Genomic DNA, 22921 nt, shown 5'->3' with positions numbered 1-22921 from the left:
CAGGACAAATATCAGTTTTACTAGCATTCTTGTCATTACTGTCTCATAATCAAACTCAAATGTAGTCTGCAGCAACAGCTCACAATGGATGTAGTTATCAGTGACTGCCCTGCCCGTGCTCTCCATACCAGTGGTAGCTGCCTGTTCAAGCCTGCTGGCAAAGCCGTCTTATTTGCTTCATTAAAAATTGGAACAATGTTTTAATTGGCTAACCAAAATAATTTTGATTCATCAGATCCAAGGCTGTTGAGTTTACAACTTTACCAGAAGATCTTAGGAGGCAATCATCTTATGCAGAAAGGCTGATGTGTTTCTTCCTGGCTAAATACTGTTAAGGAGTAAACACCTACACTTTGTATTTCTTAAAAATACACAGAGAAATCTGAAAAAGAGCAATAAAATGTAAGAGTTCTCCAATATGTAACCTCTATAGAAAGGTTGAAGTACCTTCTCAGGCTGCAAAAAGGGAAAACTGTGGGGATATATGTCTTCCAGGATTAAAATACGTTATTCAAATGATGATCACTTCTTGCTTGCTGTACAAACTAGTGCAGGACACTAAGAAATTAACTCAAGTAGCAACAAAGAAGACTTTTCCTTAGATAGTAGGAAAAACTCCTTATACCTAAGAGGTTAATAGATTAAGGTATTAAGCTGCAAAATCTCCTATACTAGAACATTTTAGGAACAGCTCAATAAGTATGTCAGGTATACTTTGAATTCTGCATCTCTATGATGTATGTACCATGTCTGACTTAAACTTTTTTGATACACCAGGTCTCATACTTTATTTAGCCCATTCTAGATTTAGGGCAGAATTAAAGTTAAAGCTACAGTGATGTTTTCTCCTTTGTGGACCACAAAGTTCAGGGCTACTGTAATTTAAGACTATTGTTTCACATTACTGCTGACCTGATCTAAAAGAGAGCTGCTGCTGAAAGGGCAGCCCCTGTTTCTCATTTCCCACTTCCCTCCTGTCCCATCCCTAACCTTTTTTTGTCCCACCAGGGTTATTCATCCAGATAGCACATCAGGACAGTCACAGGAGCTAGAGTGGCAGAAAATTAAATTCTGCAGTTCAGCAGGAGTGGTCAGATGAGCGTTGGGGCCAGTTCAAGAAGAATGCCCTCTTCAGTGGCAGCCTGACTTACTTGTAAAGATTGGCATTGATTGACTTACTTGCAAAGGAAAGCTGTACTCCAAAGGTTTGGCTGTACAGTCATCAAAATCCCACTTAAAACCTCCTGCCCTGTAAAGAGTTATGCCTATCTCGTCTGTTCTTTTTCCTGTATCTTCCAGTCCTGTGGGACTCATATGACAGCAGTACCTTTTTGGTGTCAAAACATACTGTTGCTGGAATTAAACTACGGAGATACTCCCACTGGACCAACGTGTAATCCATATACCAATGGCTAAGGGCACGTTCAGTTTCAACTTCCAGTTTATTTAGAAGGCCATTTCTGAACCCATTCCCCAGCTGTAGCATACTGTAGCCACATATGAAATGCAGTCAGGTGATGTTCTAAAGCAACACAGTTAGACATCAGAAAAGCATAGCATAGCAAGATGAAATTATCTAGCTGCTATTCTCAGAAAAGCTGTTTATAACATAACTTCAGCATCTACAGCAGCTGCTATAGCTGGACTCACTGCAGAATTTTCCTGTCCCAGAAACTGTATTTTTTGTATATGCAGGCTTTGTGGCCACAGCACAATGCCAAGAGATTCAAGAATTGTAAATCTTTTCTCTACCTTTCCCACTCTTCTTCAAAGTGCATAATCAATGATATGTTGGCCCAGTTTCCAGAATCATATCAGGATTCATTCACACTAAAGCAGTCTGTCATTTCCATAAGACAGGAACAACAAAAAGATGCCTGCTATTACAGCTTTGAGGGTATACATTATTTATTTTGATATATTTAAATTATTAATTAGGATAATTCCATTTTTGCAACAGAGTCTCTGCCCTTTAGAGGAAATGGGCCACATTCAGTAGGACTTCAGCAGAACACTGCATACTCTCAAATATGCACAGTGCCACTCAGTTCCTTTCCATGGGATGCTTTAGCATCATCTTTGCATACATTCACAGCAATAATGGCATAACAAGTAACACAAACACTAGGTCAGGAGAAAAAAAAATCTGAAACCAGAGATTTACTAGCCAAGGTAAGCCACTGTCAGCTATGGTGTGTGATTGTCTTACTGCAAAAAAGCAGCTACCTACAACTTATATTTTACAATTTGCACATTACAAGGGGAGCAGCAGTATTTAAATTTTTAATATTTCCCGGTATTAAGTGTGTCTGTGGTTTAACTATCCAGGAATCAATAACACAACTGGAAACACAGTCCAGAAGAGAGTACCTGTGATGGACTACAGCATTTCAGACCTCAGCAGTTCAGGTTGCATTTGATGGGAAACTATCAATTCATTGACAGCTAATTGCTGTATCTGATGACTTAATGCCGAAGACTGGTGCTTCCCAGCTACTTTATCAGCAAATACTTCTGGCTTATAAAGCTCCTTTTTATGATGCAACCCACAGGCTCCCAAACTCTTATCGCCCAGTTGCCGTCGGTCCTCACAGGGAAACTGAGTCACATACTGCCTTTCGTTCTTCTAACTGCGAGATGCGACTGAAAAGAAGAGAACCCGCTGGCACAGGCAGAAATCAGTGTTACAGATCGCCGTGCCGAGGCCACGATCGCGGTCTGCGCCGCGCCGAGGGCAGCGCGCACGTCCCGGGCACGCCTGGCAGCTGCTGCCCACCGCAGAGCGCCTCCCGGGGCCTCCGCCCGGAGGGGTCCCCTTCTCCGCGAGCGGTGCCCGCCCGAACAACGACCCCCGCCTCCCCGATCCCTCCCCAGGGACCCTTTCCGCCGAGCCCCGGCACCGCAGCGGAGTCTAAGCCCGTGCCCCCACCACAGGGACTGCCCTGCCCGAAAGCGCCGGGGATGGTGCAGGGGCGAGCCGGGCCGGGGAGAGGGGCGCACTCAGGCCTCTCTGAGCCCCTGCGGCTGAGTCCTACCTTCCCAGAGGCGGAGACCGCGGCAGCCGGGGCCGCTGACCGGGTTCCCGGGCAGGGAGACTCCCCTCGCCCCTAAACATGATGAGCGGCTTTCCCCTCCCCTCCCCTCCCGCGCCGGCTCGCCCTCCCCCGCGCCCCGCTGCCCCGCGCCGCCCGCCCGCGGCGGAGGGAGGGACGGAGGGAGGAAGGGAGCCCCCGGTGCGGCCCTGCTCCGCCTCTACCCTGCTTTCCGGGAGCGGCCCGCACAGCAGCGCCGGGGCCGGGAGCAGGGCCGGGCGGCGGAGGCGGCCCTCGCCGCGCCGCGGCCATGGAGCCCAACCAGCTGCGCCTTTCCGCGGCCGTGAGTGGAGCCGGGAGCGAGGGATGGAGGGGACCCGGCAGAGGCGGGCGGGGACGGGCCCGGCGGAGGCCGCGGCCTCCACGGCGGCGGGGCCGGGGCGGGCGGAGAGGCCCGGCGGTGCCCGTGGGGGGAAGGGCCGAGCCACCCTCCCCGGGTGGCGGACGGGCCGGCGGGGGCCGTGCCTGTGCCCCACTGCGGCGGCGGAGGAAGGGTCAGGCGGGCGGGGACAGCGCTGGGCCACTGCGGGGCAGCAAGCGAGAAAGAACGGCTTGGGAAGCTGCGTCCGACTGGCTGGTGTTCGGTTCCTCCGTGGAGCTCCACGGAGCTCTAATCCTCGATGTCGTCGTGTGCTGTTACCTACCTTTTGCTCCTATTTTTTCTTTCATAGCTGTAATAAAGGGGCAGTATCTTGCGAGTGCCTTTTCTCTTTGTTAGGGCCGTTCACTGTACAGTATACGCAGGCACTCCTTGTGATAGGTTTTACAGGGAAGCTAGTTGCTTATTCTCACTTTTTTTTCCCCAAGTGGGGCTGGCAGAGCTTCATAGACAACATCAAGGTGGGAAGAGCATGTTGCAGTGAAGCACTCTGACCTTCCACACAGCATCCTTTATCCATCAAGGACGGCTCCTCAAGTCCTCTTATAGGTCCTGTGCTTCCTTCATACCCTCCCCAAATAGTTTGTACTATAATGAGTACTCGGGCCTGTTCCTGGTCGCATCTGGGCTGCAAGCAGACACGGCCACACACCTGCGTGTTGGGGCAGTGGCAAGACTGGGCCCGAGGTCAGGAGCCACGAGTTGGGAATATTTTATAGGATTGTTATGCCTTTTTTCTTCTTCTTGACTGTTGTTTCATGTTCAGTCACATGTTGTGGTGAGGAGTGGACGCATTTCGCCAGTGTGTGTTTACCCCATTGGAGAGGCTTAAAGAAGGTGCCTTCTCTGGATGCAAATACCTGCTGTAAATGCAGCGCTGGGCAGTTTGTAGTGTCCTGGATTGAAGTCAAGAGTTGGTATCTCAGTCTGACATCAGTTGTGTACAACGTTCATGCATTTACTGTGTTTTGTGTGGGTTTTAGGAGCCGAGAGTTTAGTGGACTCTGTTCTGTCTTCAGTTGTTTCATCATTAAATAATCCAAGAGGTTTGGATTACTTAAGTGTGAGCTAAATGTACCCCAAAGCATATTTGTGCTTGTTTTAATTTTGTGGTTTCAGTTTGTTTTATTGTTTGAGAATAAAAAATTCGAAGTTGGTGCAACAGCAAAATACACTGTACCATTTAAGTTAGCTTTCCAGTTTGTGTTTTGAGAAAAGACTTAGTATTTGTATTAGTAATTAACTAGAAGCATTCCATCAAAGGGAAGTTTATATTGAAGGGTTTACTAAATAGTGAAAGTAGTTATTTTAAATTCTGTTGATGATTATGCATGTCCATGCCTATATCTGATAGGTTAGGCACAATGCTTTGGTATTTGCTCGTGTATTTCTACAGTTAAATATTAAACATATTTTCCTTATCTGGGGTTGTAGGTGTCTGTTTACATTGTCCTTCCAAAATGGCAAGGTTCATTTATAGATGAGGTTCTTTGACGGGGTTCATGAAATGAAGTAGGTATGTTTTACCAAGAGTCAGGTCATCTTGGAATCATCCTAAGGTGTCAGGTTAGAAAACATTCGGTCCCAGTGTCCGCGAGCGTCGTGCAGCACTGCTGGAGCTGCTGCTGTCAAACCCAGCACCAGTGCAGGGCCTGTCCGTCCTGCTGTTGCCTCAACAGAGGAGTGATCCACAAGTGTCAGGACATCAGTCATGGGTTGTGTCCTTTTTCACTCTGAATAATGAGGTATTACAGTGATTCAGAGGAATGTCTGAAGCTGTGAAGAGCTTTCCTGTTGGAAAAGCAGCCTGGTGCTTAGCCATACCTGCCCTTACATTCACAGTCAGCTTTACAAAAGGCAGTCAGCTTCTGAGAGCCGTACAGTATGACTCTGTTGGAGTAGCTTTTCTTGCGTCTTTTTTTCTTTTATTTTAATCATTCCTGGAATCACTTGAGAACTGGTTAGTGGGGATGTCTGTTCCTTTCCTGGGGTACATCATCCAAAGGCAACTGCTTTGTGAGAATCTCCTTTCATTTGAGCTTTCTTTCCTGCTTCAGTACTTCATCTGTCTAGGGCTTTCATGCTCATGGTGTTGGCTGGGACTTACTTCCCTTTTTGAGTGTGAAGGAAGCTCTTGATGTTCATTTGGGAAGCATTACTAATGCCATTTAAAACATTACCAGATTAGCATGATATTTTTTAAATTTAGAGGCCAAGTATAAATATATTTGCTGTATACTCATAGAGTGTTCAGACTTTAGTTCTAAACACCTTATAAGCTTCCTAAAAGTAGTGACGGGCTGGCTACTAGAACCACCTAGCTATGAGGCTACATTGTTGCTGTTTTTTTGCCAGTGCATGAGGATGGTTTACAGCAGACATCTGCACTTGTTTATTTGGTTTGGGGTTTTGTTTGGGGGGGTTGTTTGCTTTTTTGGTTTGTTTCTGTTTTGTTTGGTAATGGACAATTTTTATGTCTCATGGGAAATAGAAAATAATTCAGAAGAAGTTCTGATTTGCTTTTATTGAAATGTATATATGTAGGAGAGTTATGTGTTCTTCAGAAGCATCCAGAAGAGTGGGAGGAACATTATGATAATTGTTTATTATTATTATTAATAATAATAGTAAAGGTTTTTAAAAAAAACTTTAAAAAGAGTCCTTCACTGTCAGTTTGAGAAGATAGTTTTACTTATTGTGCACGATACAAACCAGTTGTAGATGTCAGTAGAGGATACAGCTGACTCTTCAGCATGGCATTTCTGCAAGGCATTTGCATCAAGAGAAGGCACCTCATCAAAATCATCCTGTGGAGTTGTATCTTTTTTTCAGATTTTGTTTTTCTCAGCTTTTTGGCTGAGCAGGAGAATAACTGTAGGTAACATAAGAATCAGCTGAATCAAGCGCGCTTGCTTTCTAACCCATTGTCTTCTCTTATCCACAGTCTCACCAAGACACTTTGGTAGTGTGTGTGGAACCTTCCCATGTGCAGCTATATTAATAACCATCCCTCTTGTTTTTACCTCAGTTGTGTAAAAGCTTGTTTGGAGTTGGTGCTGGTTTATGTGCTGGCCAGCTCTGGCTGCTCTCTCCCTGTGCTGCCCCTTCATCTGGCTGGTATAGGTTGTGGGGGCTCAGATGAACTGTAAGGAAACTTATCTGGGTTAAAATAATCTTTTTTTACATAGGTTCCTTTGTAACTTGGGTGAGTTGTTTGGTCTGGTTCATGTGTACTTTCACAACTGTAACTGGAAGGAAGGGTACTGAGAGTAGGAGTGAGGGAGAGGAGATGAGATCTACTTAAGCCGTTGCATGTCCTGAAGGAATTGAACATGGAACTGTGCCTTGAAAAATGGAGGCGATACATCTGGGCTTGGTCATTTGAAAGCATTATGATATGGATATTTTGGTTTTCTTATATGCATTAGTTTAACATTGTAGTCCCAAAGTGTGTGGAACAGAAGGTTTCATTTTCTGGTAGGAATGTTGTGCTGATGAGGTGATACACTTTTGCAGGCATATTGGCTTTTTGTATTTTATTTATTGTTTCAATCAGATTTCCAGCTACCAGTGTAAGATCTAATGATCTAAAATGCTGCATCACAGCCCAAGAAACTTTTATTCCCATTTTCCTTCATTTTTAATGTGGACATATCACTTGCTGTCCTCAAGCCCCTGGAGGGGGCTTCACCTTTGTCTTACATAAGGAAGGTGGTTTAGAAAATAAAAACCTATGGTATTTATCATACTTTTAGTTTGCTGCATCTATGTGAACATTAAATGTGAGGACATATGCATGTAAATTATTTATAAAGTGATCTTTCTTGGCCCTGTATTATCTGGAATATACTCTGCATTGTCTGTGGAATTTTGTTGGGTTCAGACATGTGAGAATGTGCACTAGTTCACTTGCTCTCTGCCTTTCTGTCTTTATTTATGCATGATGGACAGTACTGATTTGTAATTATACCATATCCATATTACATTAGCAGATATATTGACTGGTCTATTATTTTCAGGCACGTGGCCATGGAGGCTATGATTCTGATTTTAGTGATGAGGAGAGTGGAGAGAAGTCTCTGCAAAAAGCTAAAAGGTAATGTAGTACAGAATTAACACTTTGCATTATGTATTTTGTACAAATGGCCTCTTAGTGTGCATAGAAGATGATGCTGTTGCGCGTAAGGTCTGGTGTTGAAATAGTTTTTGAAAAAATCAATCTCTTTGATTTCTGCCTCTCCTCATCTCAAGCTTGCCAAAGCTTGTCATCTCCAGGGGCAGCTGATTAAAGAGCTGTTCTGCCATCTCCATCTGGTGTATATTTGCCCCTCAGTTCTTGGACCAGAGTGTTTTGTTTTTCCAAGCATTATTATCCACTGCTGGGTTTTGGCAGCGCTGTTCACAGCACTGTGATCCATCAGGACAAATGGAACTGCTAGGAGAGCAAGGCAAAAAAAGCCAAGCAGGCTTTGTAGATATAAAACACATAGAGATATAAAGTGAAGAACTGACGCTACTTCTTTATTATTTAGTTTGTGAAGAGACCTGGGAATTGGTAAATTGTGTTGTGATCAATCCTTGAAACGTACGTGCACATCTCTTATTTGAGATGACCTTGGCCAATACTTTCAGTGGTTTGGACAGTTAGTGACTTGGAATTTTGTAGTCTGATCTGACTGTATTGTAAAGATTTTTATTTGTTTATGTATTTATTTTGCTTCTGTACTGTAGTTCCTTGACACTTTCTGCACCATACTGAATATTTGGCCTACATTTTGCATATACTTTTCTTACTTTTTCTGTCTCTCCCTTGCTCTTTTATTGGACTTTATTTTAGAAGACTTTCTGGAAACTTTCCTAGGACTCTTGCATATTTTTCCTTTATAAAAGAATTGAAAGAATGGATTCTTTAGTGTCTGATTGCATTCTGGGGGCAAAAAAATAATGTTTTAATATTTGGAATAATAGCATGCATTGAGACATTTCATTTATTTTATAAATATAGCTGTTTTCTATTAAAATAGGGACTGGTTTTATTCAGATTTCATTTTCTTTAGGTGCCATTGCACATCCTACCATTCCATTTTCTAGGTGCAATATTAAGTAACCATCAGGAGTCTTTCAAAAATACCATCATTATCCTTGTTCTGGCACACAACTGCTGATTCCCAGTAGGGATCTTATGTGGGTTCCTTTTCTTGCTCTATCATTGTATTTATTTTCACTTTAAGGAAAATAGTAGTCTTAAATTCTCTCTAAATTACTGTTTTATAGACCCTTCTTATGGGAATTTTATGCTTACAGATCCTTTCAAGTAAATGATACTTTTAAGTTTCTATAGTCCTATATTCTGTAGCTAGAAACAAATTCCCTGGCTTGCTTTCTTCAGGTTTCTGATTACCATGCTTTCTGCCACTGAAAATTATGGGAAAAAAATCTTTTCTTCACCTCAGTTTATGAATGAAATTAAATAAATATACCTTTTACTAGCTAAAATGTATATCTTTAACTTTTTATTACTTTGTTGAACTCTAAAAGTAATTTTAGCTGCCTACTGTCAAGTACGGTTCATTACATCGTAATTGACTTTTAAATTTGTGATTCTCGTGATTGCACTACAAGAGGCAGAGCTGTTTAATGAGGTGTTGAGACATTCGCATGAAAGGGTGGAATAGGGTTACTGCCAGTCACTCTCTTTCAGTGAATGCACTGTCCTTTCTGTTCCTACTTTCCTGTGTAGCTGAGATTTGTAAAGGACCTTAAATGTCAGAGTGAAACAGGAATCTTCCAGGTTTTATCATTGTGGTTCTACAGTGATAATATTAATAAAAACAAATATTACAAATTGCTGTTTTAAGCAATTGCCTTTAAATGCCAGCTGGAAGCAAATGCCTTTCTGATTTTGTTCTGCAAATGAGGTAAAGTCCAAGCTGATGTTGGTTCTGAAGTTTCATTTTATTCTTGTAGAAAGTAGCAATATAACAATTTTTGTTACTCAAGATAGTGCAAGGTTTAGTATATGAAAATTTTATTGCTTATGAAAACTTCTTGACTAACTTTTCTTCCTTTTTCCCACCTTTAGAATACAGGAAGATGCCCTTCTGATAAAGCCATTCCAAAAAGCAAAACAAGGCAGTGTGGTTCACAGACAATTTGCAGCTGAAGAATGTGATAGGTATCTTTTATATATTGCTTTTGTGAGACATTTTCCTCTTAATAGAAAGATAGTTTTCACTGGAACATGTTTGTTATTAACAGGGAAGAAGCAAGAAAAAGAAGATTTCATTTGATATCAATGGATGCTGTATCCTTCTGTTTCATTTTTCAAGTTTGAAGATGGGGCACAGGTTATCCATTATGGTAAAATACTGGGATTTCTAAGTCATCACAATCGGAGTTACTCTTCAGAGGAGCTTCTTTGTGCTTTTGAGATAAAAGTTAATTGAAAATCTTTCAAGAAGCCATATATAAAGTTTTTCTTTTTGAAGACACTTATTTTCTGAATACGTAATTACATATTTTGCTCAAATTGTGCTACAAAATGTGTTTCAAATTATGTTTCTGTTTTGGCCTCACACTGAGGCCAAAGTGTTCTAAGAAGCATTACATATTTTTCCATTATTTTAATTTCCAAACTAAAGCATACAACTTTTATTTGTATGTTGGTGGTAAAAATGTAACAAATTATTCCATTTTAGTAGCCAGACTGTTTTTGTAATAGAAAAGTACAAACCTGTTTTAAACCAAAACTGGAGTACAAAGAAGCTGTTGTCTAAATCACAGCTAAAAAGTGAACCATGTTTCTGTGTATATGCATACAGAGCATCTTTGATAACAGAAGACACTTTTATAAATGAAGAATGGGGTTTTAAAGATGAAATTGCCTAGAATTCCTGTACTTGGAAATTAGCTTCTATGAGAGGTTATTAAGTAAAAGTTCCTAATTAATTCCATTCTTTTTTTTTTTTTTTAATTACTGAACTGTTTGTGAGGAGAAAAGTCTTTCTCTTAAATATATAAAACTATTCTGGTTGGGTTTTTTTTTAATTTTAAACTGTGGTAAAAGGAAATAAGTTCTGAAACAATCCTTAATTACTTTATTCAGTATGAAAGACATAAGAAGTTTGTGCATGACTACATTTTATACTATGGTGGCAAAATAGAAGATTTCCGAAGATCTGGGTAAGAACCATTAGCAACCTTTCCCCTCCTGACCTCAAAGCTCCCTGTTTTGTGAAGCTGTTAAATATATATTATAGGTTTGGGGGCAGAGATGGATGTAGCTGTGTATCAAATCACTAGTTATTTTGGTCACAATTTGGTAACTACAGTAATTGGAAATACCCAAACACAAAATTGCCTTGTTTCATTTTGGTTTCATATTTTTAGGTAAGAGCTTACCATGAGCTGAATTATTCTTGTTTTGTTATGTAAAAGGAAGGATGACAGGTGATCATTAATGGAGGGTACATTGAGAAATATCTGTCAGAATCTTCAAAATAACAGTCTGAAATACTTCTGAATGTGCAGAATTGCTATCCATTGTCCAGAATAATAACTTCTGTAGAGCTATCTAACTGCCTTTTAACATCACTGTCTTCAATAAGGAGTATAAAAAGTGTTTTCAGACAGGATCGAGTCATCCGCCATTTCAGTGGCCATTTTCAACCATGAGTTTTTTATTTGGGAACAAGTATGTCAGGGAATACATTTTTGATAGCTTTATTTCATAGAAATGTATTCCTTTATGCTGTGAGGTAGAGATCAGAACTGTAAAATATTGATGCTTACTAAATTATTATTTGATGGATTTTCATTTTAATGTTACATTGTACTAAAAAAATATGTGTCCTTTTATAGAGCAAATGACAAGACGGATCTTGATGTTATTAGAGAAAACCATAGATTCCTGTGGAATGAAGAAGATGAAGCAGACATGAATTGGTACCTGAAACTGTTATAGGATATGCTATTTTTAGATCACTTGTACTAAATTTGTGGTTTCTCTTACTAATTAAGAATTACTGTGCAGACTTGATCATCCTTTGATGCATTTGAAAATGAAAGACCATTAGAAGGTCTTTCATATTGTAATATTGCTCAAATGCCAACATGAATTGATTACAGAGAGATCTAATAAATAATAGTGATTCTCTGAGATCCAAATGACTGTTCAAAAACTCTGAAGAAAGCAGAGTTTGAAAAAGTACAGTTTAGTATGTACTGTGGATTTATTTTATATTTATTTTTCCAGTTTTATGGAAATTACTCTTTAGTTTAATGACTGTGTATCTGTTGCATTTCTAGGTCTACAACTTGTATTCTTTCAATGAAACAACATGTCTTTGTCTTGGTAATGTCATTACATTGTAAAGTGAATTATGTTGTCTTCTATATTTAATTTAAAAATACTTCTTGTTTTAGGGAGAAGAGGCTTGCAAAGAAGTATTATGACAAATTGTTCAAAGAATACTGTATAGCAGATCTCAGCAGATACAAAGAGAATAAGGTATTTTTCCTTACTGTAAATCATGTTGGGTTTTGAAGTATAACCTTTTTAAAAAATTGCCTTATGATTGTGGATATGTTGTAAAACCAGAATGTTAGTACCCCTTCCATAGAAAGGCAGCTGTGAGAATTTGTCAAGTTACTTACAAACAGCAGTTTGAATCCAAGCATTGTCACTGCCTCAAAAATATGCTTCTGTGGGAATAGGAACATTTCTGTCAGATGATGTTTTATGAAGAGGTACATTGTGTGTGAAAGGCAGAAAATGCAAAGGGGTTAAAGAAAGAAGGCTGGAGAGGTTGTTTGGAGAGGAGCAGTAGATGAAGCCTAAAAACTCATGGAATGTTACTGTTAAAAAAAAAGTCTAAAAAGAGTTTTGTACTTGAATGCTGGCAGAAACAATTTTGGAAAAGTCTATTCTAAAGCAGCATCTTTTGCTGGTTGTTCTTTTCTGTTTATGGAAACAGGATTTGTATGTGCCTTGTAAATAAATAGAATTTCTTAAGAGGAACAGCCCAATTCCAGCACCAGGTTTTCTTCTTAACTGGAGCAGCCTTTGTTTTTTCCAAGTTTTTGGCTGACTAACTTCTTAGTCAGAGAGTATACATGAATTTTCTATTGTGTTTTTCCAAAGACTGGTGCTGAACTCAGATGTTACTGTGTTTCTAGCACACAGTAACCCAGTCTATATAGTTCTTTTATAGTTCTTTTCAACTATTTATAGTATTGAAAATTACATTCACTGGTAAATATTTGCAAGGACTGGGCTTAGCTGTATTAGGAAGAAAAGATGACAGTCATCTAAAGACAATTGGGACAGTAAAATGCAAAAATTCAATTAAAATCAACAAAAACTAAAATGCTGAAGATGCCTTCCCTTCTTTTTTGACTAAATTTGATTTTATTTTCCTGTAGCTATTTCATATCCCCCAATGTCCGCTCCATCCCCCATCCCCCCAGCTGATTTCCCTTGAGCATGCTTACAGATTCTGTTTCTCTCACTATTGTGCCAAGTTTCCATATGTTTGCTGTCTTTTGTGGGAAACTGTTCTGTCCCAGATTTTTTTTTTTTTTTGTGTGTGTGTGTGTGTGTGTGTTTTCTTGTGTTGTGTGAACAGTATTTCCCTGTCAGACTTCAAGTGTGTCTATCCTAACTTTGAGGTCACTCTCTGTTCCCATTTATGCTCCTAAGTCATTACCTCTATTTTTGGAATTGCCATGTCAGCATAAGTGCTGTGCCATGCAATTTGTAAAATATATCTGCTTTCTTTTCTCAAATACACTCTGATCACATGAAAGTCCTTTCTTAGAAATTCTTAGAAAAATAGAAAAAAGTATGAGATTTTTCTCAGTGACTGATTTATCTATGCCCATGTTTGGTACAGAAGGATTTCAAAGCAGACTTTTTTCTTGGAAGTCTTAAATAAGCTGCTCATCCCATTCACACCGATGGAATACAATCTGTGCTTTCAGATTTTTCCTGCCTTAATTTTTTTTTCTGCATCTCCAGAAACTGGAAGCTGGATATCTTTAGGCCCCTGTGCCTTTTGCTTTGCAGTGCTGGTGCTATGAGAAGTGCAGGGTAGATGATAGCTTCTCAGCTAGTTGGCCTTTTGCATGATAGTTGTTGATGCTTTACATGTTGATGCTTCATCTTGATATAAGAAAGAAATTCTTTTATAGTGAGAACATTCAGTCACTGGAACAACCTCACCAGTGGCACAGTGGAATCCTCACTGCTGGAGGTTTTTCAGATGCAGTTGACCAGGGTGATAGATAATCTCCCTTCCCCATGGAAGGCTGAAGCTGGTGGTCTGTTGAGGTGCCTTCCAACCTGAGCTGTTCTTTGATTCTATGATTCTATTTCACGCTACTTGGTGTGAAAGCAAAAGTTGGAGCTCAGTTTTCTGTCATGTTTTAAATACATATATTGCACAGATTGAGACTTGCACATATGTGCTCATCTGTCTTTTCACAGCTGTAATTGTTCTGCTCCTGGCCAAAATCTTCTACTCAGATAATTTTTCTAAAGATTTCTGATAGAGATTGTAGCTCAGATCTCTTTAGGAACTTTTCTTCTAAGTTAAACCACTGTTTTATGAAGGACTGGATAATGGTCGGGGCTGGTTTCATGGCAGCATCTCCTTTGAGAATCTGAAAAATAAGCAGAACCACCTACTCAAAGACAGAAGCTCAGAAGAAAACAGTAAGAAGCCCCAAGACATTTGAGCCCCTGAAGGCACAGGCACGTTCCATTTGCTGGTCCAGACTGTTTTGCTCATTCACACATACACACATGTGGCTGGGACTCCCGTGCTCCCATCCCCAGAGATTCACAGATGCTCTCACAGCCAGAGTTGGAGACCCACTCACCCTTCTTGCTCCCAGGCTGCTTCACCTGCTGATGACCAGTCTGGCCTGGTCTTCACTGGTGTTTCCTTTTAATCAGAAATGCCAACGTGAACCTCTGGTGTGAGGCTACGTAGAGACAGTGGAAGGGTGTTCTGACAGCTCTTGCTTGTGCTGGGTCTGTTACTCCTGACATTTTCCCTAGGTAAGAATTTTCTAGGTCAAGGTTGTCTTTGAACCTTCAGTGCATCTTGTCTGCAAACTTTGAGGCTGATAAATGACCGTCTGTATTGTCAGATAGTTCAGTTCTGTTGTCAGCTTTGCAGTTCAGCACAGGAGGGTGTTCTGCATTTAAGTTTTACTTTGATATGCACTGGACTGGAAATGTTCCCTTTGTTGTCTTATTTTCCTAGACAATTCCTTATTTGCTGTCTCTGTACTTTGTTTTGTAGCTTAACAGATTGGAAGCGTCTCCTATTTGCTAAGAAATGAAATCTGTTTGACACCTGGTCATTACATAAAATGCATTTTATTATTTTGTTTTCATTTTCCAGATTTCTAGGCCGACTTATCTTCTACTTGGAAATATTAATATGTTTACTTTTATAATTGTTTTTCAATGGAGGACTTCCTGTCAAAATAAAAATATAAATATTTAAAGTATTTTTATTAAAAAAATAATATTCTGGAGAGCAGAGGCAGAGAGATACTTTTAATTAAAAGAGAAAAAATTAAATTTTCATGACCAGAATTAAAAGGATGAGCCACATGAAGGACATCAATCAACTGAAATTAGTCTTTACAGTGCTTAATATGTTGACTATTCACAACTCAATTTTGGTTCTTATCTTAACAGTTTGGATTTAGATGGCGACATGAGAAAGAAGTAATTTCAGGAAAAGGTAATGCTGTCTTTCATTTTATGTTCCATTTCTTCTTGATACTCCTCTTGCTGCTTTTGGACATAATTTTGTTAGATGATATTTGATGGTACTGGTAAGTTTACCAGATAATAATGTAAAATAAATTGACTTGTCTTCTATTTTTCCTGTTTTATGCTACATATGTTTAGATTTCACACTGATCTGCACATATTACAATTAAGAGAGCATATTATTTATTTTCACAAGGTCAGTTTTGTAATGAGCACCACCTTAACATGTTTGATAATGTAGAATTTAATGTGTGGGCTTTTTAGCTGCTTTTCTCCAGTAGTTCTGTTACCTCATTAGCCTTTGATACCTGGAATTGAAGTCTCTCAGTAGTTTTCTTCAGGAAATCATTTGTTGATTAACAGTTTCTCCAGTGCTGTTCTGCAAAATGTTGACTTTTAAATTAAAGTTTCTTGTGTGAGACCTATTTTAGGCTAAACTGGTTTTGAAAGCTTCTGTGGGAATGATTATCACGTCTCCCAGTCCTGCCTCTAAATCAGTACCTTAACTCTGGGTGAGAACTCTTACCAGTGTGTTGCTGGGACTTTGCACAGTGGTCCTTGTTCCATGGCTGAGGTGCTTGGGCTTTTTCAACATGCTGAACAAGCAGGAAAGTGAGAGGAATGAGGTATTGCTGTTCCTGGGGTGGATTCTCTTACACATGTGGGTTTCAGAAGTCATGGATGCACATGCCAGAATATTGCATGAAGTTGTCCTGCTGATCAGTTTCACTCAGTTGCAGTTCTTTAAACAGCTGTATTCTGTAAACATCTGTATTGTAATATATTTCAAAAAGTTAGAAATGCATTTATGATTAAAAAAAAATAAGTATTTCAGAGTAGAAAGCATGAACATGAATGGTGGGGATTTTTAAACTGTAAATATTAAAGCCCCTAAAGGTAGTTGTAGTCATATGTTGCATTCAGCGCTACACATTATATTAATGGATAGTTATATTTGATAATAATTACATGCTTTATTGAATACTTTAACAAGATAATGAAAATTAAATGAGAAGTAAATTATTTTTATGTATTCGTGGGGGAAGATTGTAGCTTTGTACGTTTAATATGTGGTACTTCATATTTTAAAATGTGGGAGAAAGTGCAGAATTATGTATTTCAAGCTTTTTCATGGAATCCTAATGAAAAGCGAGCAATTGGAATGTAAGAGTGGATAAATCCTCTCTTTCACCACAGGGGGGCGCGAGAAGCCAACCCTCTCGCGGGGGTCGGACGCGCTCTCCAAGTGCGGTCCCAAGCAATCCTTAAAAAAAACGTGGGTCTTTTATGCTATTTTAAAATATAAATCAGCCACATCAATTGCTTAATTAAATGTAATAGCACATCTACACCTACCTGTCTGATAATTAGCATTAGCATTGTATGTACTTACTGTATGTACTGATGTAGCTGTGTCAGTACAGTGGTGATGAGAACCACTGCTGGGTGCACTTTCACTAAGGTTTGGGGTGGTAACAAGGGCATGCAGGAATGGAGTGCTCACATTTGCTTGCTTTGCATTTGGTGCCTATCTTTGCATGGTTACAAAGAAGAAGGGCTAGGATAAGTGAAAGAAGAGGTGACACTTGTATTACTGATTGTAAATGTCAAATTATTTCTTTGGCATCTTTCCAGTCTTTGCCATAAGTTCTGAAAGGAGATCGTATTGGAGATTGCTATGACACAGGCTACTGATAGCCATACCTTACATAGGGTCAAACATACTTAATGTATATTAATTTGAAACTTGCTTTTTTAATGAGAGTTCTGGGGTTTTTTTTACTTCAAATGTTTGCATTGCAAGTGGTGTTTCATTACAGAACTGAAGTATTTGAGGACACTGCCAATCCATTAGTTAGCTGCTTAAGCAGAATTTTCTGAGGTTAATCGTTCACCAACAGTCCTGCTTGTGAGCCTGATAATACACATCCTTTCTGCTGCTCTGCATACAAATCAGTCTTCTGCAAAGGGAATGCATGTATCTTTATTACTCCAATATTGGGACTTCGGTGGTGCAAACAAAATTGATTATATACAGATTTGTTTTAAAATCAGTGTTGCTTTCACATAATGAACCAAAGGAAGCTTTTAAAGCTGACATAGCATTTCTCACAAAGTTGAATTTCCCTTTCTTGAAAGAAAGGTATTTATGGATAGTCACTAGAATACAAATTTTATGTTCAGTATGTCAGGTACACTAGTTACATAGAAAGCATATGAGCATTTTCATATTATACAAATGTGATACTTTGAATAGTTTGATGTCATTAAAGATGCATGTCTGAATCACAAATTCTGATCCATCATCCTCTGCTAAGTAAGTAATCATTTGGGGTATAGGATGTATCCTGGTGATATTCATTTTTTCAGAGTTCATATTAGGCTTATTATTTCATAATGTACACCTTTATGCATACATTTCAAAACACAGTTATGTTTTTTTCTTTTGCAAATAGGCAATATTGGACAAATATGATTGCTTTGTTGTTCCCTGTTATTATTTCCTTAATCTAGATGTTATTTTTAGATTTGTGGGGTTTTTTAATTTGAAAGAAATGGAAAAATGGAAAGCAAAAACCAAGCAGGACTGGAAATAACAACCCCATATCTATCAATGTTAATCATTGAACCACAGTTTGCTGGGTTTGACTCTTTGCAGGTCAGTTTTCCTGTGGAAATAAACACTGTGATGAGAATGAAGGCCTGAAGAGCTGGGAGGTGAATTTTGGTTATGTTGAACATGGTGAAAAGAGGAATGCACTCGTGAAATTGAGTAAGTCAGCCCTTCTAGGATATGTACTCTTAAAAGAAGAAAAGTGTCTTGTACTTTGAATGGTATTAAGTGAGACCCAGTGAAAAGAGTCCATGACAAATGCAGAATAGGAGATCATTTTGTTGAATTAATCACAGGTGGTAGTATGGTGCTCTTGATTTAGAGAGAACAGCTGTTATCATTATATATGACAAAGTTGTTACATATTAAGAACTTTATTCTGTATAATTAGCATGTCATAAAATTAGAATAATTTGCTATAAGCTGTTTTGTATAGAAACATTTCTAATTTAATGGACAATACTGCATTGCAAGGAGAATTTCAGCATTGTCGTTGCTCATTCAGTTACTTGGCTTTGAACCAGACAACTTCTTGCACATCTTTAACTCTACTGATTTTATTTTAAATATTTGCATTTTCTTCTAAAATAACTTCTAAAAGTTCTATCGTTAAGCAATTTTCCATCCTTACATCTTGACTGTGATTTTCTAATTCAGAATTGTGTATGTGATGATACATTTATCAGATAATTAAACTTAGTACAGTTTAAACAGTTACTTTGTGTAAAATGAGTGAGTAGTGGGGCTTTTTCCTTTTGTGCACAAGACACTCCATGTGGGAGCACTTGGTCTCTGACAAAGCTCTAAGAGACTTAAATGTCTTCAGTATAATTGCAGAAGAATTTCATCTGTCCACAAGGATCCATAAATGGGATGTCTGTACATGTGAAGCACTGATACTTCTTTAATGAATCGCTGCCAGTGCTAAACTTGTGATCGTCCTTCACATTTAGTAAAATCTGGGTTTGTACTGGAGACTCTCATCATGTATTTTTTCAATCCTGACTGCAATTGCATTGTAACTAGTGATACTAGTGAAGGAAAAGCTACTGATGTTGAAAGATTTAGTTCTAACTAGTTTTGTAGCTTTGTTAATTATGCTTGTCAGATTCTTGGCTGCAATGTTCTCATTTTCTCTTTTTCAGGACTATGTCCAGAATGTTCCCACAAACTAAACTTCCATCACCGGTAATGAAATATTTTGAAAATAATGGGGACTAAATTATTGATAAGTTACAATTATGATGAACAGCACATAGGGACAAAACTTCAGAGAAATGATTAGGAACTTCATTTATCTGGAAATAGCATAAATATTCTGGAGTTCTTATAAAGCCACTGACTTGTCACCGTTGAGGGTTAAGATACTCTGCTAATGACAGCACAGAACCCTTCAGACTGGAAGAATTCCATCCCGACCACCACAGAAATTTCATTTGCTTAATTTCAGCCCAGTGATTATTTTTTTCTGTTTCTAATAGCACTTTTTCTTTAACTGGATCAGTTTTTTAACTACTGATAGGTGTCTGAAAAAATGACACGTTTGACTGAATTCAATACTTCAGATTTACTGTTGCATAAGAAGTACATATAACAGAGGAGGTGTACATTCATCTTTTTTAAAGGAGGAAAGAAATCAAAACATGCAAGAAAAGAGGCACAGCTGAACAGAACTCTAAGGAGCCCAAAAATAAGAAGACAAAATTGTCTCGTTCAGCAAAAAAGAAGTCCAAAAAAAAGACCCGTAAAGGTAAATTTAAACTTTAAAACTTCAGTTGTTAAAATACTCAGATAGGTTAATTGAACCTTAGTTTTGCTGCAAATGCATAGATGGAGACATATATTTATGTATAAATACATTTAGTTATACATACAGATACGTAACATTCTTGCCTGTAACACAGGTAGTCAAAAAGGTACATTTCTTAGGGAACTTTAGATGCAGAAAATGATAAATTTGTTATATTTAACAGAGAGGGACAGCCTTTTGAAAAGTGTGCACTGCAAGGGAAATTCATGCAAGCATTGAATGTTGCATACTAGAAAGGGTTGTGAAGTTTTCCAATCCATCAGGCTTTGGGGTTGAAAGCCTTTTGGAAATATTAGATAACCTTTTTACACCAGAGATCTTTGGTTGATAAAATTAGGCTCAAACTGATGACCTTTGCACTCATGAAAAAAAATCCTTTTATTTCAGTGTTTGCTCTCTTACTTTGAATGTGCTGTGTGCATGCATGTGCACATGTTTAGTGTAATAAATTGTCATAGAAATATCTTTGTAAACAATATAAGGTAACAGATAAAACCAAAAGCAGTTTACTGGGTTTCTTTCTATTTTGATGTTTCTTTACAGATCAGGTTTCTTCAGACGATTCAGATAATTCTGATAAAGGTAATATCCTTTATGGTTTTGTAATAAGTTGTATAACATCATAGACAGTTGTTATTGATCTTAGTTTTATTAGCTGTCTGTTTTAATATTTTATATGATAAGAATGCTGACTGAAACAAGCAGAAATACAAAGGTTTGAATGAATGACTTACACATCTTGGAGGAAAAGTGTAGGGAATTTTAAGAAGGAAATTGTTTAATCAAAAAATAAAAATGTGGGCAGATAACAGAATGAAAATAACCAGAAAAATGAGAGGTCAGGTTGTTCCAAAAAAAGAGCAGAGAATACAAAAATAGGTACATTGTTAATAATTTCATGCTATGTAGTCTGTACTGTGTAAAGATAGTATTTTTCTCCTATAATAACTGCTACATTTTCCTTCAGGGAGTTATACTGATACGTACTCTGCTCAAAAAAAAAATATTTTAAATAAATCTTAGGCTTTAATGAATGTCTTTTTCAACTACCTGTAGTACCTCAGAGACCTACTTGTTGCAGGTGGATGCATTCAGTCAGTGCTTAGTCACTGCTTGTATCTCAGTGATTGCAGTCTCCAGTTTCTTTTTTCATGAGGCAGGCCCCGTCTCCTGGTCATGCCAGTTCTTGTTGCAGACTGTCTAGAAGTGATTGACTGTGTGCACTGATTGCTCTGCTCTGCTATACATTTTTAAGAATGTCCTCACCCCCTAGGTTTTCCCAGTTAGATACAGGAAGACCTGAAGCAGTTTTCTTATGATTTGGACCATGCAACAAGTATTTGTTTTGTCAGGAAACTTATTGGAAGATTCAGAGGTGGGGGGTGGGGGGAGGGGAGGGTGGAGTGTCTTATATGAAATTCCTGTGTAGTAATATGAAATAGTTATGAAATAATCCATATTTTCTTATAATTTCATTGATAAGTTACAATTGATAAGAACTATCAATTAAGTAAGGTAATTAATAATCTAATATCATAAATTAAAACTGTATTGTAAATCTGGATTTGTAATTATTTAGTTTTGGGGAAAAAAATGCTATGTTTCTGTTGTGTCAAGATTATTATTTTGACATGGCTGTTGTTATGTTTGACCAAAACATTGCTTTGTGATACCTAAGAATCTTTTTGATACTACACTAATTAACACTGCAAAACATTTTCATTTTCACTTTATGCAAAGTGTTCTGTTTATTCTCATGGCTGCAATTAAACATTGTTTCTAGCAATAGACCATCTAATTTAAAAAATGATAAATGATTTTAAAATTTATTTAATAAACATATTAAATTTTTTACCAGATTCAGGTAACAGCAATGCTGAAGATGGTCCTTCAGACACTGACTTTTGGAAAGGTCCTCTACGAGAAGCAGATGAAAAATCACGGTTAGTTTGATGGAGTGAACTTGTGGCTACTGAAACCTACAGGGTCCATTCAGAATTGCAAGACAGAGGTGTCCCAAGTGTTTCAATTAGTATTGACACATAAACGGTTATGTCAAATCTCTTTCCATGTAGTGAACCTAAAAATGTGTTTTTAAAGAGGAGACATACACAACTCTTGAGGAAAACCTTCGTTAAGCCACTACCATACCACTGCTGCCTTACCCCCTCTATACCATTATTCTCGTAGCACTAAGGGTCAGCTCACACAGGGCAATGTGAAGGGTATTGGAATGTAGTGTGTAAGTCAAAATTATCTATACCTTCTACAATTCTAATCAGAAGTTTGCTAAAACTTTTTTATTCAAATATTATCTCCTAGGTACAAATCCAAAGCAGAACTTTCTGACTTTTATTTTTTGTTATTACAGGGAAGAGGAGTTTCATGAGTATTTTCAAGATTTATTTCTCTAAAACTTGCAATTGATGTAGGCTGATTTTCTTCATGAGTTGTCGAGATGGAAGTCTGGAAATCCAGTCATAATTTTCCAGAGACCCCTATCTGCCAGCATACCTTTTCTACAGTCACTCATATGGACCATTTGGGTGGATTTTCTTTGTAGAAGGCTTCAAATCTAAAAACTTTCTGTTTATTGTAGTAGGCTGCATACTCTTGAAACAAGAGAAATAATTTTTCCAGGTCAGTGCAAAATATATATGGCACCCAAACTTAAACAAACAAGAATATAATTTATTAACATTACAACAAGGAAGTTCACTGCTTTTATTTTATCCCAAACTTCAGTTATTGCCAGATTTTTGTAAAGGAGCATTTTGTAAGATTCTGTGAGTAGTTTAAAGCCATACACTTTAATATATTTATAATTTATTCAACAAGAATTAATAACCTTAAATTTATTGGTTACTTGGACTTTAATATTTGGGTATTAATCTCTGCAAATATTTTCAAATGCTATTGGAGAAGCTCAAATTTTGTCAAATATGTGTTCTACTTGAGTTAAGTAAACCATGTCTGAAATCTTTCCTACTCCTTTAAAATTTTCTTTTAAATTTTAGTTGTAAAGTGATGTGTCTTACAATTCCACCTATAAAAATATGGTTGGTTGGTGAAATTTTTGGTGTAAAAAATAACATGTGGCTTTCTACTGGAGATGTACGTGACTTTTATGTTACCTGTGTCTTCTGATTTCCTTCCCATTGATTGAATGTTAATCCTTCTTTCATGTGTAATCCTAAATATACAAATAAAGCATGTATATTGCTTGAGAAACTTA

The 22921-nt window shown here is 38.1% G+C and overlaps 2 protein-coding genes across 4 annotated transcripts in view; one reads left to right on the top strand and one right to left on the bottom strand.

Moving 5' to 3' along the window:
• The window catches only part of LGI1 (leucine rich glioma inactivated 1), a 28846-nt gene extending 25771 nt beyond the window's left edge, over positions 1–3075 (bottom strand). Inside the window, exon 1 of the mRNA XM_053983458.1 lies at positions 3036–3075. The gene's annotated coding sequence lies outside the window, so the exon portion shown is untranslated. The remainder of the gene's footprint in view (positions 1–3035) is intronic.
• LOC128810529 (protein FRA10AC1) overlaps positions 1–22921 on the top strand; it is a 26243-nt gene extending 3322 nt beyond the window's left edge. Inside the window, exons 1-14 of one of the 3 annotated variants that reach the window (XM_053983460.1) lie at positions 3185–3375; positions 7491–7567; positions 9554–9646; positions 9730–9775; positions 10577–10653; positions 11332–11415; positions 11896–11980; positions 15185–15230; positions 17922–18035; positions 19022–19064; positions 19502–19626; positions 20230–20268; positions 21545–21629; positions 22058–22921. In XM_053983460.1, the coding sequence (XP_053839435.1) occupies positions 3343–3375; positions 7491–7567; positions 9554–9646; positions 9730–9775; positions 10577–10653; positions 11332–11415; positions 11896–11980; positions 15185–15230; positions 17922–18035; positions 19022–19064; positions 19502–19626; positions 20230–20268; positions 21545–21629; positions 22058–22100 (990 nt within the window). In that variant the 5' untranslated portion in view covers positions 3185–3342 and the 3' untranslated portion in view covers positions 22101–22921. Of the gene's footprint in view, positions 1–3184; positions 3376–3677; positions 3728–7490; positions 7568–9553; positions 9647–9729; positions 9776–10576; positions 10654–11331; positions 11416–11895; positions 11981–15184; positions 15231–17921; positions 18036–19021; positions 19065–19501; positions 19627–20229; positions 20269–21544; positions 21630–22057 lie in introns of those variants that run through there. The other 2 variants (XM_053983462.1, XM_053983461.1) reach the window with 2 other exon arrangements.

Source organism: Vidua macroura, chromosome 8 (genome assembly GCF_024509145.1).
Source record: "Vidua macroura isolate BioBank_ID:100142 chromosome 8, ASM2450914v1, whole genome shotgun sequence".
NCBI lineage: Eukaryota > Metazoa > Chordata > Aves > Passeriformes > Viduidae > Vidua > Vidua macroura.
This window is presented reverse-complemented; position numbering and strand designations above follow the sequence as displayed.